The sequence below is a fragment of the Xenopus laevis genome, chromosome 1S (genome assembly GCF_017654675.1).
Source record: "Xenopus laevis strain J_2021 chromosome 1S, Xenopus_laevis_v10.1, whole genome shotgun sequence".
In the NCBI taxonomy this organism is placed as follows: Eukaryota; Metazoa; Chordata; class Amphibia; order Anura; family Pipidae; genus Xenopus; species Xenopus laevis.
In genome coordinates this window covers 134,267,306-134,282,907 of record NC_054372.1, presented here as the reverse complement: position 1 = coordinate 134,282,907, position 15,602 = coordinate 134,267,306, and the positions used below count along the sequence as shown (strand labels likewise).

Here is a 15,602-nt window from a genome sequence, read left to right as displayed (position 1 = left end):
GTTTCCTTAACTGAGAAGGATCTAGGGTTTTGGATTTGACACTGCACGTCCAGATTTGACACGCGTTCAAATTGATCATCAGCATGCCCAAATTGGACGCTGGGTTTCATTTGGAGGGGTTGAACTTGATGGACTTTGGTCTTTTTTTCAACCTGATGTAACCATATGTAACTATACTAAAAGTAAACTTGACAATCCCTTAACACCCCCTTTAGCACTGGTATAGCGTTTCATCAATGCAATAACCAGCAATGAGCTTTGTTAAGTCTATATCAATAAGGTTAATGAAAGCAAATGTGTGTGTTAGAGCTGCAGTATTTCTGGTCAGTTGATCTTTGAGGCAGCACATATAACGGATATCATATAACGGGGGATCAAGGGAAAAGATGTAAAAGGGCAATATTTACTTAAATATAAATATTCCAGTTTGGTAAGATTCACAGGGTTAGATTATATACAGTTATGTAGGTACCACATTCTGCTTTGCTTTATTGCAATCATAGAAAGCAAAGAGCAATGTTGGTTGAAAGGTGGAAAGCAATGAGTAATCTTATTTATAATGTTCTTGCACAGTTTAGTAAAAAGTCCATGAAATCCTTTCTTTCTATTTGATATTTTGGCAGGTGTGCTCTTCAATCCCTGTGCACCGGATCTGTGCAGTGGAGAGAGTAGACGAGAATGCTTTCCAGCACGCAAACATGATGCAGATTATCAGCCAGGACAGTGAGACACAAGGAGGTCACATTATGTATATACAGTGCAAGGTAATACACACAACACTAGGCAAGTCCTGCATACCTGTCCTTTATATATGAGATGAGGTGAATCCTGTTTATAGACAGAATTTCAGATTTTAGTTGAGATCCCCCAGCACCCCACAGTAGAGGTATGAGTTTTAATTAATAAACTTCTGTAGCAACTTAAGTTGTTCATTCCTATTCTACACTTATAAGGGAGGAAGAATAAAATAGCGTGATATGCTGAGCCAGCTTGTGCCGAAATCACGTTTGTATCCTGTTCCTGAATAAAGTTTAGTTACTATGTAAATTGAATATAGGAACAGATACATCGATGCAGATGCTATGTTGCTACATTGGTTTTTTTAGGGTTGAATAAAATGGCACAGTATCACCTTTCAAAACATCCTCATGTGCCATCCTCATGATTTTGGAGTTGGCATTACTGCATTATTCATAAATAAGTTTGGACTGCCAGCATTGCTTTAAAGGGGATCTATCGCGAAAATCTAATTCTCCTAATGGATAGTTGAGGTGGAAATAATAAAATTTTCAAATATATTTCTTTAGCAGAAATGATTACTTTTTTAGTAAAATGAAATATTAATACATGCAATTAGAGCTCTTTCTCTGAGAGTAAGTTCAAGCTCCTGCTGAATGGGAGTAACTTTGTGCAATGATTCTTTTTCCCAATTATTAATTTCGCGATAGTTCCCCTTTAATAGAATCTGAACAGTTACAATGTGTCTGTGTGTGCTCTACTCTATACATAGAATGTGAATGAGTTGAATCAGTGGCTCTCTGCCTTGCGAAAGGTCAGTTTGTGCAATCAACGTTTGCTGCCAACCTACCATCCTGGTGCTTATCGCAATGCCCATTGGACATGCTGCCTGCAGTCTGACCGTACAGGTGATGAAGCTCACTACATTTACCCTTTATGTGCCTCTTTCTTGTCCCTTTTTCATTATTTGTTGCTTCTTTTAGTGCGTGGGTGTAGTCGAACACATTTAGCTGTGACTCTGGGGGACTGGAGTGACCCATTGGATCCCGATGCTGAGGCACAGGTTCTTTATCGACACCTACTTCTTTCAAAGGATGTGCTCAGGTGTGCATTTGTTTATTTATAGATACCTCTGTCTGTTAATTTAAGTCATGGCCCCTTTTCTACATAGTGTAAAAATCCTTGTGCTCCCTGCTGTTTCTGACATTTTGTGGGTTATGTACTAAACTCCGAATGTAAAAATCATGAAAAATTTGTGCTTTTTTTTATATTTATTAAACTCCGAGGATGGAAAAGTCAGAATCTGAAAATCCGGCATCTCAGACCTGTTGAGGTTGCATATAAGTCAATGGGAGAAGTCCCAATGATTTTTTGATGTGTGCTGGGTTTCGTGCAATACCCCGAAGTTTCATCAAAATTTTTTTTTCTATATCTGTAAAATTAAGGCACTGTTTACTTCAAACAGGTCCAGACTGAGAATTAAATGAGCCCTGGAATTTCAGGTACATAGAGGCCCAAACAGCCCCCACCAGCCCACTAAATACTGACTTTCTATAGCACCTTATAGCAGCCCCTCTGGCATTTGCCAGAACCCACAGATTTCCAGTCCGGGCCTAACTTCAAATATAGAGTTTCAAACCTCAACCTCTAATACAATGTCAGAAAACCAATAATACGCTGGTTACAATATCCATTTCCTGTACCATTCCCCAGGGCCTATTTATGGTTCTTTTACTAAAGTGATTTTGTCTGTTAGATATTGTTGGAAATTAAAAGCCAATGCAACCAAGTCCTCTGTGCATACTATATGTAATTCTATAGGGCTGAAGCAATCAAACTGTACCATTTAGTTGGATCTGTTCAAAACTATGGAAATTCCCTGACATTTTTAAACCAGTTAATGCATAATTTTATAACTCTGTACAGCCAGTCTGTCTTTTACATTTGACACAAGGGACCTGCTATTCAGACCTGCCATTTTTATTAATTATATGTTAGCTGGGATCACGTACAAGTACTGTTTTATTATGTCAGAGAAAAAGAAAATCATTTTTTAAAATTGAATGAGTTTATTAAAATGGAGTTTGTGGAACATGGCCTTTAATATATAACAGGTTTCTGGATAACAGATCCAACGCCTGTAATTCATGATATAGAAATCCTGTCCAATTCTCCCATCATATCTCAGTTGTTAAGCATGATGATGTTGTGTTAACCACCAAGAGCCTTATTTAACATCCCTTGTCCTAGAGCGCCCATGTTTTTTTTTCTGCCTTAAGGGATAAATACTTGGAGAACTCTTTGAAAGCAGAAAAGCCAGAATGTAAGGGTCGCAGCGAGAAAGGTGAGAGCATATAAATATTTGATGTCCATTGTCCTATGATTTATTATATCAAGCAATATCGTGGAACCCGCTTCTCTTTCAGGTATGACAGTATCCTCCTCTGCAAGACGCCTGCTGGTAACCATTGAGGATCTAGAAAGAGCTCATCAAGCCTTCGAAAAAAGGGAGAGAGAGGACACGCCTAGCCACGGTCACTGTACATAGGAGATCAAACCACGCTGCTGCTTTTGCTTCTGTTCTCTTTCCATCCAAGTTAAAGCATGGCTATAGCTTTTTTTTGTAATCTTGTGGATTTTCTTCACTTGAATAAAAAATCAGCTTGGCAGGTCAATTAACTAGTATTGCTCTTGATTAAATTGCGGTGGTTACATCCTTTCAGCTAATCTCACTGAATGCAAGGTCAGCAGAGTAGCGAATTTTTTTGTTCAGGTCAGAGAGGTGCAAGCTATCCTCTGCGCATTTTATCAGGTGGTTAGAAATTTAACACTATAACAAGTAACACTACAACGAAACCTTCATTTTACATCCTATTCCCTCATTTTACAACTATTTTTTGTGGTCCCACCAATATATTATGCATGATATATTACCCTGATTTAACATTTTCTAGATTTTACAAAAAAAAAAAAACATTTCTGCCCCCCCTAAAAAAACTTAAATGTGGGATCTACTGTATTTGCATCTTTCCTCTGCAAAAAAAAGTTTATTTTTCATCTTCATCTACCATTTAGTACTTACTTCACCAGCTGCCTTTCCAAGCACGACATCTGCCTCAAACCTATATTAATCTACAGGTAACAAATAAAACGACACAGGGGAAACATTCAGTTGTCTTGTACTGACCACCACCTTTAATCTAACAAGCCACTTGCTCTGCATATTGAATTTAGGTTTTGCTTCTATAACAGCCCCAGTAATTAAGGGAACTTGCAGTGCAGGTTCTACCTTTACCAATAACTAGCAGTACCTTTCCCTTGTTTAACCTTTGTCCTTCCAACTACAACTCCCATCATGCTCACCCAGCAACATGCTGCACATGCTAGAGGAGTTGTAATTTATCCAAAGGTGGATGCCACATCCATAATGTAACATTGCAAACACAGCACTTATTCCCCAGGAGATCAGATCATCAATTGGAACATAGACAGACACAGCGCCTACATTTGGCTTTCTTTTTTTTAAAAATGTCTTTATTCATATATGCAGTGACATGCAGAGCAGTAATGAAGATGGTGAAGGTTGCTCCATGCATACCATGATACGTGCTGACAGAGATGATTGCATTCCCTCTTGCATGCTTAGGGTTAACACCCCCTTCCACTTCAAAGGACCAACAGAAATATGCTACTACTGTGCTACTGGTGGAGTGACCTTGGACACATGCTGGCTCTCACACACATTTTGTACTAACTCATCCAATACTGCTTGAATATTATGTTTGTTTTTTTGTATTTTTTGAATATCTAAATACAGGAGGTATTTAGGAGTAGATCTATCAAAACTGTAGAAAATATTGTGAGCAGTGGGGGAGAGATCATAGCATTGTACAGTAGACTGTGAGAATTAAGGCCACTTGGTGCACAGGGTTGTAGAGTTCAGCAGGGCATCAAAGGTTGAACAGCTTGTTGGGGAGGACAGGGACACTGCTGGAAATCACTAAATAGATTTCTGCAAAGATTAAAATACAAACTGAACATGCAGATGAAGCACAGTAATTTACATTGTGGTGTGTGATCCACATTTATGGCAGTCTTGCACTCAATAAGGGAATTTCTGTTTCATTATGGGAAATCAGATATAAAAAATCAAAAGCTAAACTGTAGGGGCAGGGGGAATACTAGGTTCAAATTGTGAATTTTTGAGTAGCTGAATACAACGGATTACACGAGTGTGAGAGGAGAAGCAAACATAAAGCCATTCATATTATGGAAACTCAATCAGGCATTCAATATTGTATGGTGTAAGGATAATCAGACCTCTGTGTGGCAGATCTGATACCCTATTCATTGGGTGGAAAAGTAAGCACTAAGGTGATCATTGTGCTTGGCTATCATGATGCAGGAACTGAGACACTGTACATCAGAGAGTGTAGGTAGATAAAGTTAATATACAGTAGGCTGGCAGTAAGGGTATCACAACCTCTTCAGCTGTTAATGAACTACAGTTCCTAGCAACCATCCTCAGCCTCCCATTGGTGAGTTTTTTAGTAGGTACTGGGGAAAACTTGCATGGCCTTGAAAGGGCTGATTTACAATTGTGCAAGCTTTGGGGATACTGTCATGGGAAAACATTTTTTTTCAAAATAAATCAAAACTGGCACTGACACAATTCATGCCTCCCCACTCTGCGCCCCATTCACATTAATAGGTTCAATGGGTGCATTGCCAGTAGGTGCAAGATCCTTTGGATGCTAGTGCTTAAAGGGATCCTGTCATCGGAAAACATGTTTTTTTTTCAAAACACATCAGTTAATAGTGCTACTCCAGCAGAATGCTGCACTGAAATCCATTTCTCAAAAGAGCAAACAGATTTTTTTATATTCAATTTTGAAATCTGACATGGGGCTAGACATATTGTCAATTTCACAGCTGCCCCACGTCATCTGACTTGTGCTCTGATAAACTTCAATCACTCTTTACTGCTGTACTGCAAGTTAGAGTGATATCACCCCTCCCTTTCCCCCCCCCCAGCAGCCAAACAAAAGAACAATGGGAAGATAACCAGATAACAGCTCCCTAACACAAGATAACAGCTGCCTGGTAGATCTAAGAACAACACTCAATAGTAACAACCCATGTCCCACTGAGACACATTCAGTTACATTGAGAAGGAAAAACAGCAGCCTGCCAGAAAGTATTTCTCTCCTAAAGTGCAGGCACAAGTCACATGACATGGGGCAGCTGGGAAATTGACAAAATGTCTAGCCCCATGTCAGATTTCAAAATTGAATATAAAAAAATCTGTTTGCTCTTTTGAGTAATGGATTTCAGTGCAGAAGTCTGCTGGAGTAGCACTATTAACTGATGCGTTTTGGAAAAAAAACATGTTTTCCGATGACAAGATCCCTTTAAGCACTAGCATCCAAAGGATCTTGCACCTACTGGCAATGCACCCATTGAACCTATTAATGTGAATGGGGCGCAGAGTGGGGAGGCATGAATTGTGTCAGTGCCAGTTTTTAGCACCTGTAAGTTTGTGCCAAGTTAAGGGTCATGGAAACATACGCTTTTATAATGGGTTCAACTTGCGCACATTTTCCTAATTTACAGTACAATTTTGCTTTGATTTTAAATGGATACAAACACAATAGAATTCTTGGAGAAACTTGGACATGTCTGTTATATTTTAGTTTATGTTTAATACACTTAAAACTACATTTTATAAATTGTCCCTACCTGCTCATAGTTATGTCAGTTATAAACACTTACACAAGACAAATGCTGCTTGCTTTATTTCAGGGTGCTTTACTGCTCCAAAGTATAAGCACAATTTATTTTGCCTTTCAAGGATATTCATACGTGCAATACCGAAGACATGCATTTGTCTGCATGTTAGCAAATCCAGTCCATATTTCAAGGTCACATTTGTCTACCAAAAGAAGGGAAACGTGAAAAGCAAATGCTTTAGTATGGCCCCTGAGATAATTAAGCAAACACCAACCCATCATGCCTGGTTTAATGCAGAAATGTAATGGAGGGTTCCAGTTGCCCAGTCTTCAACGCCCATAATATGCAAGGCAAGACAGACATGCACATGGAATTAGCTGACAATATCAAGCTTGTATGGCAAAGCAGTGTCATTCCAGGACAATCCATTGAGGAGAATGTCACAGAGAGAAGAACTGTTTCCTTTAATTTGGCAGTAATGTTATGTTGGTGTTGTCTTTGGCAGTTACCTTTACATATGGAGCAGGTAAATATGGAGGTAGATGAGGCGTTATGAGCAACATAGATTATTTTTTGGTCGTGTTTATGTTTTAAAAATTGTGTGTGAGTAAACCAGAGGGTGATGGGACCAAAAATGTATTTAGCTATCTGTTTTCAACCTCAAGATGTACAGTATATCATATCTGAACACAGTTACCCTGGTTGGGTACTTATGACTGATCCTCGGCATACTGTCTGACCACTGGAACATCTACATGTTTCCCATCAGGTTGTCTGCACATTCTGTGTTATGATTCCCTCCAAACACACTATGTCTGGGCAGACTAATAATCCTCTTCTAGAAAATATATATGATGTCTCATAGTGCAGGGAAAAAGGGGCAGAATTTCCTACCCACTTAGTTCAGATATGCTCATGTGGGTGCCAACAGCAGGCATTATTGACAGAACCCAAAGTTTGTTTTTGTATGGCTGCTTTTAGATAAGGACATGTCAATGGACTAAAGCAGGAGTTATAGGGATAGTCAAGGTCTGGGACTCCTAGAGCCCACCAAAGAGCCTGACATCCTTGAGCCACTCTGTCAGCAGATAGATATATATAGTACCAGATAGTATAGATTTTTATAGAGGCTCGCAGTGAAAATAAGGATGATCAATGGCCATTGTACTAGGCAGGGGCCTACTATGGCCTGGTCCCACTGGGAGAGCCTCAAGACTTTTGGTAGGCCAGTCCAACTCTGGGTGAGGAAATGAATAGCCAGGTTACAAAGGTTAACAAAAGCATTTACAGGTTCTGCAGGAAGTGTTTATGAAAAAAATAGAGAACTGGATGCTGGAGCAGAAGCATTAATTAGTATATAAAACAGAAATTAAAACACATTTTCAAAGAGAAATTTAATGCCTGTGTTGGCTAGAGAACCCTATAGTTTTGGCCAAGTTTAAATATTTTCTGAAAAGACTTTGTGAGGGACCACAGAGCTTAGCAGTTTTGCACATTAATGGAACAGTAAAGCTTCAAACTGATATACATTTATATTAACATTTTTGTTGTACAAATTAAACATATAGTTAAAACTTTCCAAAACACAGCAGAACAGAAGATACATGTAGCAAGCATGGGCAAACCACACCTTACCCTTCAGCCATTGGTGGCTTGGTGGATGTTAAAGTTCTCAGTGTGATTGTTCCAAACTGCTATTTTAACACACAAGAAATACATGACTTTAAAAATTGTTCAACTTGCATTTATGCCACATCGAATGCCAAACCACAAGTAACATTCTATAAAGTGAACTCAAACACTGCCTTAGCTGCAGAAAATCCTGTTTCTCCAAACTGCAGGAAAGGGCATGCAGGACTTATCTTCATTTTAACAGGTTGCGGAAAAGTATATATATGTGTCATATTGGAGCAACTCATACATATCTAAGCATTACTGTTCCTTTAATATGCATTGCCCACAACCTTATGTGTGGATCTTGGGGAGGGGTTTAAAATTAACGTGTTATTGCTTATTTCTGAAACTCTGTATTTTATATATATATATCTAGTGGTCAGAAAGGAGAGTGGTGTGGCTATACATACTCCCCTAGAGATAAGAGTCCTTTTCAACACAGACTCATCCAACATATTCTCAGTTCATGCAGAAAGTAGGACAGAAGGAGCTTTACTGGGCCTGGGCTTTGAAGTGGGAGGAAGCTCAGATGCAAGGGCCAAACATTAATCTGTGGCTTGAGACAAATGTGATGCGATGACAACCAACACTGGATGTTCTTAGCACTATTTCATTTTTCCTCCCTTGTGAATGTTCTGATGTAGAACCCTCTGACTCTCTGGCACTAAGTAGCTTGAGTCCATTGTCTGTGTGCCATCTGCTTTCTTCCTTAGCAACACTTTATACTGTATATAAGTGGATATTCTCTGCCAGTGTTTGATTTTAGCCCATCTTGACATTGTCTTCACATCCCACTTGGATTAAGTGATGTTCTGCATTGTTTTGTGATGTTTCTCTGCAATTGTCCTTTAGTGACAAAGATTTCTCCTGTACTGTAGCTCCTGAAAAAATCGGATATTTCTGGTTTGCAGAAAATCACCCTCCTGCATATGGGCAATGTGATATTCACCTGCTGGCTTTTATTTGCTCAGCTATGTAACTACCATCACCAGTGCCATCATCAGTATGGAAGGGATCTCTCCTCCATGACACCCTGACGATGAAGTTCAGCCAGAATATTGTCCAAATAGTTGTTATCGGGGTAACCATGGCCCGTTAGGTTGGACCCAAATTCCGTCTTGTGGTGAATCTCATTCCACACAACCGTGTTGGATTCCCCTGTCGTGCTTGAGGTACCAATAGCAAATATCAATCGCCGTTCCCAAGCTGCCAGCAAGAGTCGTAATACCTGCGGGGGAAAACATAACTTATTTTCATACTTGACATTTATAGATGCAGGTCTCATTTAAACTAACAGTTATGACCACAGCTAATTAGCAACTGATCAAGCTGTCAGGACTAGTAAGGGTAATCTCATTGCAGGTTGTTTTCCCTCTGACCTATAAAATTTGCAAAACGTAACATTCCATTTTTAACATCTGTTGCTTTTATCTCCTAGGGTACAATTACATTTTTAAAAAAATAAAGCAGTCATGTCCAACTGCAACCTGCAGTAAATAGTGGTAGATGGTATATTATTTAGAACATAACACTGCTATTTGAGGTTGTTTATACATTTATGGACATGGTAGTTCCCTCTCTGACCTATAAAGTTAGCAAAAATGAACCATCTCTTTTTAAACATCAATTGTTTTTATTTATTTAGGTACAGCAATCACATAAAAGCAGTGATCTCCAACTTGTTATGGAACAACTAGCACTATCCCCTAACAACCTGCAGTAACTTGTGGTACAAAGTATATTGTTTATAACACATCACTGCTATTTGAGGTTGTTTACACATTTCTGAATCAGTTACATGTTATGATATATGATGGAACTTACCTTTCTGCCCTTATCATTATCTGGTAGATAGCAGTGTCGTGGAAATCCTCTGGCTGTGAACTTCTTGCCAGGGTTGGGATGTTCAGGCCCCTGGAAAATGATTTATCAATTATCACCCTGACAAAGTAACCTTTCAGCTACAGTATAGCAGAGCTATGTTCAAATACTAATACTATCAAGTAGGGGGAATCAAACAGCACAAGGAAGTATTAGCAAACTGCAAGTGTTATTTTATCAGCAGTGTGGGTACCCTAATTGTTAATAAAATAGCAGTTTGCTAATACTGCCTCAGAGCTGTTTTATTCTTCTCTCTTGGAATCTACAGCCATACGAATTTTAACATACATTTCAACCACAATCATGTTGCGCTTAACCAGCAGGTGGGACCTACTGATCAGTGCTCTTGGATCACCGAGAAATGCTTGACTTAGTGAGATGTAAACCAAGGTCTTATCATTGTGCCACTGGTCTGTAAATGTTATAATAAATATACTATTCTTCACTTCCTCAGTAGTTATTATGTACAGCCAACACCCATGTCTATTTTATATTTTCAGAAGGTGCTAGTGAGTAACTGGTACCTGCATGCCACTTGGGATATCATATACGATGCGTATGGTTTTACTTTCTGAATACCCAGGCAGAGAGTGAGGGATGACATGGAATTCCATCTTCCCTGGAGGTTGTGTGCCTGTCTTCTCTCCATAAATGGCTTTACATGTTGGACACTGCAAGCTACCATCCTGCCAGAAAAAAAACATCACATTGGTGGTTAAATGAGGATGTGTCAGTGAAGGCCCTATCTAGAAGTATTTATGAAGGTTCTGAAACTTGTTCTTTAAAAATAGTGCTTTAAAATGTTAATGTACTATTTTATATCTGCAGATAACAATGGGTAGGCCTCAGTGCAGCATTTAAACAGCATTTTGGGGATACCAATTTCAATATTGCATTTATAGTAATATCTTACATAATGGGTAAATGTAATACTTATGGCAGTCAAGGGCCAATCAGACCACAATTCATAAGCTTGTGACTATCAATGCGTGTTCGGTCACTGGCTAAAGAAACTGTATAAGGGGTTGCACATTTATAAAATAAAACTAACACAATCCGCCATCCACTTAGACACAGTAAAGTTATTTAACCAATGTGAGGCCAGCTTGTACTCGTATCTATACTTCCATAGGGCTCATGCAGTTCTATACTAATCACCTGGCATGCTCTTTAAGTCTCTAGACTTTCCAAATGCTCATTTTCTCCAAGTGCACTCTTTCTGTGTGCTCTGGTCAGAATGAAAAAATGATGGAACAATTTTCTCACTGTCCCCCCTGTGATGACTGGTATAAACATGAGATGCAAAATAGGCTCTGGCATTTACAGTACACAGAGATTGTGTTATTGGTCATGCCCTGACAGTATCTGCCTACTGCAATCATGACAATTAGCAATTTATAGCAATGATGAGTGCTAATATTTGAAATCTCCATCATTCCAGGTTGATATTAAGTACCTACGAGCTTGGGCTGGTCTTTGCTAAGAGCCACACTGAACACTAACAGCCTTCTTGTTGTGGAAAATTGCCCCTCTTTCATTTGAACACACGTTATCTTTTGTCTCACCTTATTCCCATTGTTATACATGGCCACCAGACACAGCACATGGTACATGTGGTTGCACTTTCCCAGTTTCCCAACCAGCTCAGCTCGAAGGCCTCTGTGACTGAGAACTCCATCGTAACCTGATGCAGTGACCAGACGTTCCATGCAGATGGTGCAATCCTTAGGAAGGAAGAGATGGCACCAGACATAAATCAGTGCTCTTGATCACAGCAAAATCAGCAAGTCATTATTTAGGTTAATCCAGAAAAATTCTTCCGTATGGGAGGTTGGGTTACTGACTGGGATCCAATCATGATGGCTTTGTATTACACAACGAATACCATGTAAATTATATCCGTTTAATACACAAAATCTCTAAATATCTTATTATATCCTTATAAACGGTGAGTTCTGATGTCAACAGTCATAAATGGTGAGTTCACTGAAATTTGTGTATTATAATAAATAAAGGAGCCCCAGTTGTAAAATATAAGGATATTATAAGTTACCTTGGAGTTCCATGACCTGTATAAAAACACTCGGCCTTCGGCCTAGTGTTTTTATATGGTCATGAAATTCCTCGCCAACTTATAATAAATATCCTTATATTTTACAAGAGGGTATTTTATTCACTATATATTACACAAGAGTTGTGAATATCCTAATACACAATGCCTAGTGATGCCATCAGTTGTAACAGTGCTAAGCGATGTAATTTCTGTCACATGATTCACAAAACTTGATTTTTATAACAAAGAATGTACCCCCTCTTGAAAAATATAAGGGTATTAGAAGTCATCTCTGAGTTCCGTGACCCTATAAAAGCACTCTGCATTCATATGGTAATGGAACTACTCTGTGACTTAAAATAATACATATATTTTACAGTACATTATTCACTATATAAATAGTGCTTAGCGATGTCATCAGTTATAACTGGTGCTTAGTGAAATAACTTCTGTCACATGGTTCACTGAAACGTCTATTATAAAAGATGTGATAGTCGCTTGGTTCTATGACCTTTCAGGGACAGAACTAGGGGTAGGTAGTTGCCTGGAGTAGGGAGAGAGGGACACAGAAAATTAAAAAAGAGTGACTGACGGCCTTGCCTTGGGCAGCAATACTACTAAGCCAACATTGGTGAACTTTATATGGTCATTGAACTTATAATGGGGCAAATTTACTAAAGACGAAGCAACTACAGCTGGCGAAAATTCGACAGCGTGACGTAATTTTGGTACTTCGCTGATTTACTAACGGGCGCAGGCATAACTTTGCTAGTGAAGGAGATAGACACTAGCGCAACTTTGCACTCTAACTGCAGGTGAATTTTCGCTCTGGCGAATGGACGTAACTGCGCAAATTCACTAAGATGCGGATTTTACTGAACATTAGCTGTTCCGCCAGACTTGCCTTCACCAGCTCATACCAGACGAAGTGCAATGGAGTGTACAGGACTTCCTCAATTTTTTTGTTGAAAAATTTCGCCGGCGTCTTTTCACTTTTTAAGGTTGATAGGCTGAAAAAGTGTAGGGCATTATAACAACTCTATTTTATTTTTTATGGTTCCCTGGGCTTGTGTAATATAATATATTTGCTGCAACATGCATGCAACTGCATTGAATGCATTCAACTTTCACTTCCAACCGTATGCAAATTAGCCAACAATAGTGCAACTTCGCTTTCATTGCCGACTAATGCTACCGAAAATTCATCAGCATTCGGTGCCCTGGACGCAACTTTGCATTTTAGTAAATTAGAGTTGTCTGAGCGAATTTTCACCTGGGGAAGTGTAGCGATGGGTGCGAAGCTGTCGCTGGCAAATTTTCGCAGGTTAGTAAATTTCCCTCATAATATCCTTATATTTTACAATTAGGTGTTTGGATTAATGGTCAAAATAATAAATAAATGTTTAAAAATAATAAACATGTGGAAATACAGTTTAATATTTAAATTGTTAATGTTCTCAGCGCCAATCACTTACTAAATGTCTTCTTACATAACTATAGTTATTTTTACACACAATATTACATTATTGTACCAACAATTTGTCCACCCCAGGCCTGCTTCCTAAAGTCTCCAATGTTTAAGAATTACTCACCTCATCGGGAGGTGACTTTACTTTCTGTATGTATCTGCGCACCACCTCTTCTGGGTTCTTACCTGTAAAAGGAATAGGGACATAATCCATTTTCCAAAATCCATTTTCACTATTCTAATACACAACAATTTTCAATGTTAATTGTAAATGTAACTGCAATTGAACTATTCCAGCTCTGTTAATCAACTGGCTACATTGTTGCAGTAGCATAGAAAATGAAACAACAGGACAGATATTGCTTCCAATTTCAATTATCTTTGATATCATTTACATTTTTGAATGAATGTATATTAGAAAGATACTTAAAGTGGACCTGTCACCCAGACACAAAAAAGCTGTATAATAGAAGTCCTTTTCAAATTAAACATGAAATCCAATTTCTATTGTATATTAAAGCAGTCATAGCTGTTGTAAACTCATTTAAAAATCTCAGATATCAATCAAATAGTGTCTGCCCCTCCTATATGCCTTAGGCATAGAGGCGGAGCAGACAATTACTTTCACTTTCCATTCAGAACTTCCTACATGTCACTGCTCTCCCCACATTCCCTCTGTTCTCTTTACCATTTAATTGTGTAGCCAGTACATGGGAAGGGACATCAGGTCCCCCATTCTGGTGCACAAACAAGATTCTGAGATGATACAAGGCTTGCCTTAATAACAGTGTCCACAAAATGGCTCCTGCCTACTTGCTATAATTATGAATTCCCAGACCAAAGGAAACAAGATTCAAAAAATGTATATAGTGTAATTAAAGTTCATTGTTCTTGACTAATGTGATGTGATAAAAAATAGGATTTGGAATATTTTTTTGGGTGATGGGTCCCCTTTAAAATTAGATTTTCATTTGTTATGCAAAACACAAGCAGCTGGCTATAGGTTTGACTGGGAATACTGATAGTTTTTCTTTTTAGTTACGAGCAACAGCCAACATCCCTGTGCGACATTAACCTTAATATTTAAGGCTTTACATACTGTCAGTCAAAAGTAATGGATAACAAATAAGCAGTTATACAGAGTTCCCAATAAAATGACAGGCTATTTTCTTGGTATCTGAGACATAAAGGGACAAATAAGGTTGTGTACAAGACAAGACAGACACTGCTTGAATTCTCTGGGACTATTACTGCAGGCCACGCTCAGCTGGAAAATAAAAATGGAAATGAATTTATTATCTAGGTATTTACTAGCTGCAGGCATGATTCCTTGGTCATATTGCTCCACTCAGATGTCTGTTCCCAGTCAGATTAACTTTAACTAATGGAGTCTAGATGGCAGTTGGAAATTATTTAGAAATATGAAAGCAATATTTGAGACTGAAATGTAATAATGTAAGCACAGTTTCTACTGCTGAATATTTAATAGGTCAGAATGTAAAGTAGCACGGCATTGGGAACTGCAAGTTATATGGACAGTAGAGAAGCAGGAAAAAAGATGCACAGTAAAAGGTTTCTGTCATGTCTACCAACAGACTGCACTATGACACGGCCGAAGACCCTTACATTTACAAAGGGCTGCACTGCATAGTCCATAATTGGGCCCAGACACCCAATGTAATAGAGACCCATGTGGTGTCAAACATTATCTTGCCCTCTCACGCTAAGTCTTCATTTCCATTAGACAATATTGTGTGTGCTTCAACCACCTTGTAGGTTGGGTGCAAAGCAATCTGGAAACTGTTGCCAGGGGTTTGCATAGACATACAGGGAAAAAATACTGCTGCAGCACCTCTTTGTCGCAAAAAAGTGAAAACTTGAATTTATTAGATCAAACAACCAGGCAAAATTTCAGGCAAGGGCAAGAGTAAGCCTGGTTGTTTGACCCAATAAATTCAAGTTTCAAGCCTTATTTACTCTGATGATGGTGACTTTACTGCAGACAGAAATCTAGTGATCAGTACCACAATATATAGTGTGTGTCCATGAATGGGAGAG

At 38.7% G+C, this 15,602-nt stretch overlaps 2 protein-coding genes across 6 annotated transcripts in view; one reads left to right on the top strand and one right to left on the bottom strand.

Moving 5' to 3' along the window:
* rasal1.S (RAS protein activator like 1 (GAP1 like) S homeolog) overlaps positions 1–3,413 on the top strand; it is a 41,781-nt gene extending 38,368 nt beyond the window's left edge. The window contains 5 exon segments of the mRNA XM_041580244.1: positions 624–764; positions 1,511–1,646; positions 1,722–1,842; positions 3,018–3,082; positions 3,165–3,413. Coding sequence (XP_041436178.1) covers positions 624–764; positions 1,511–1,646; positions 1,722–1,842; positions 3,018–3,082; positions 3,165–3,286 — 585 coding nt within the window. The 3' untranslated portion in view covers positions 3,287–3,413.
* A 3,113-nt stretch (positions 3,414–6,526) lies between these two features.
* Positions 6,527–15,602, bottom strand: part of dtx1.S (deltex 1 S homeolog) — a 36,407-nt gene continuing 27,331 nt past the window's right edge. For all 5 annotated transcript variants that reach the window (XM_018234519.2, XM_041573967.1, XM_018234531.2 and 2 more), the window contains 5 exon segments: positions 13,669–13,730; positions 11,589–11,747; positions 10,548–10,709; positions 9,967–10,056; positions 6,527–9,370 (listed from right to left, as the gene is read on the bottom strand). In XM_018234519.2, the coding sequence (XP_018090008.1) occupies positions 9,143–9,370; positions 9,967–10,056; positions 10,548–10,709; positions 11,589–11,747; positions 13,669–13,730 (701 nt within the window). In that variant the 3' untranslated portion in view covers positions 6,527–9,142.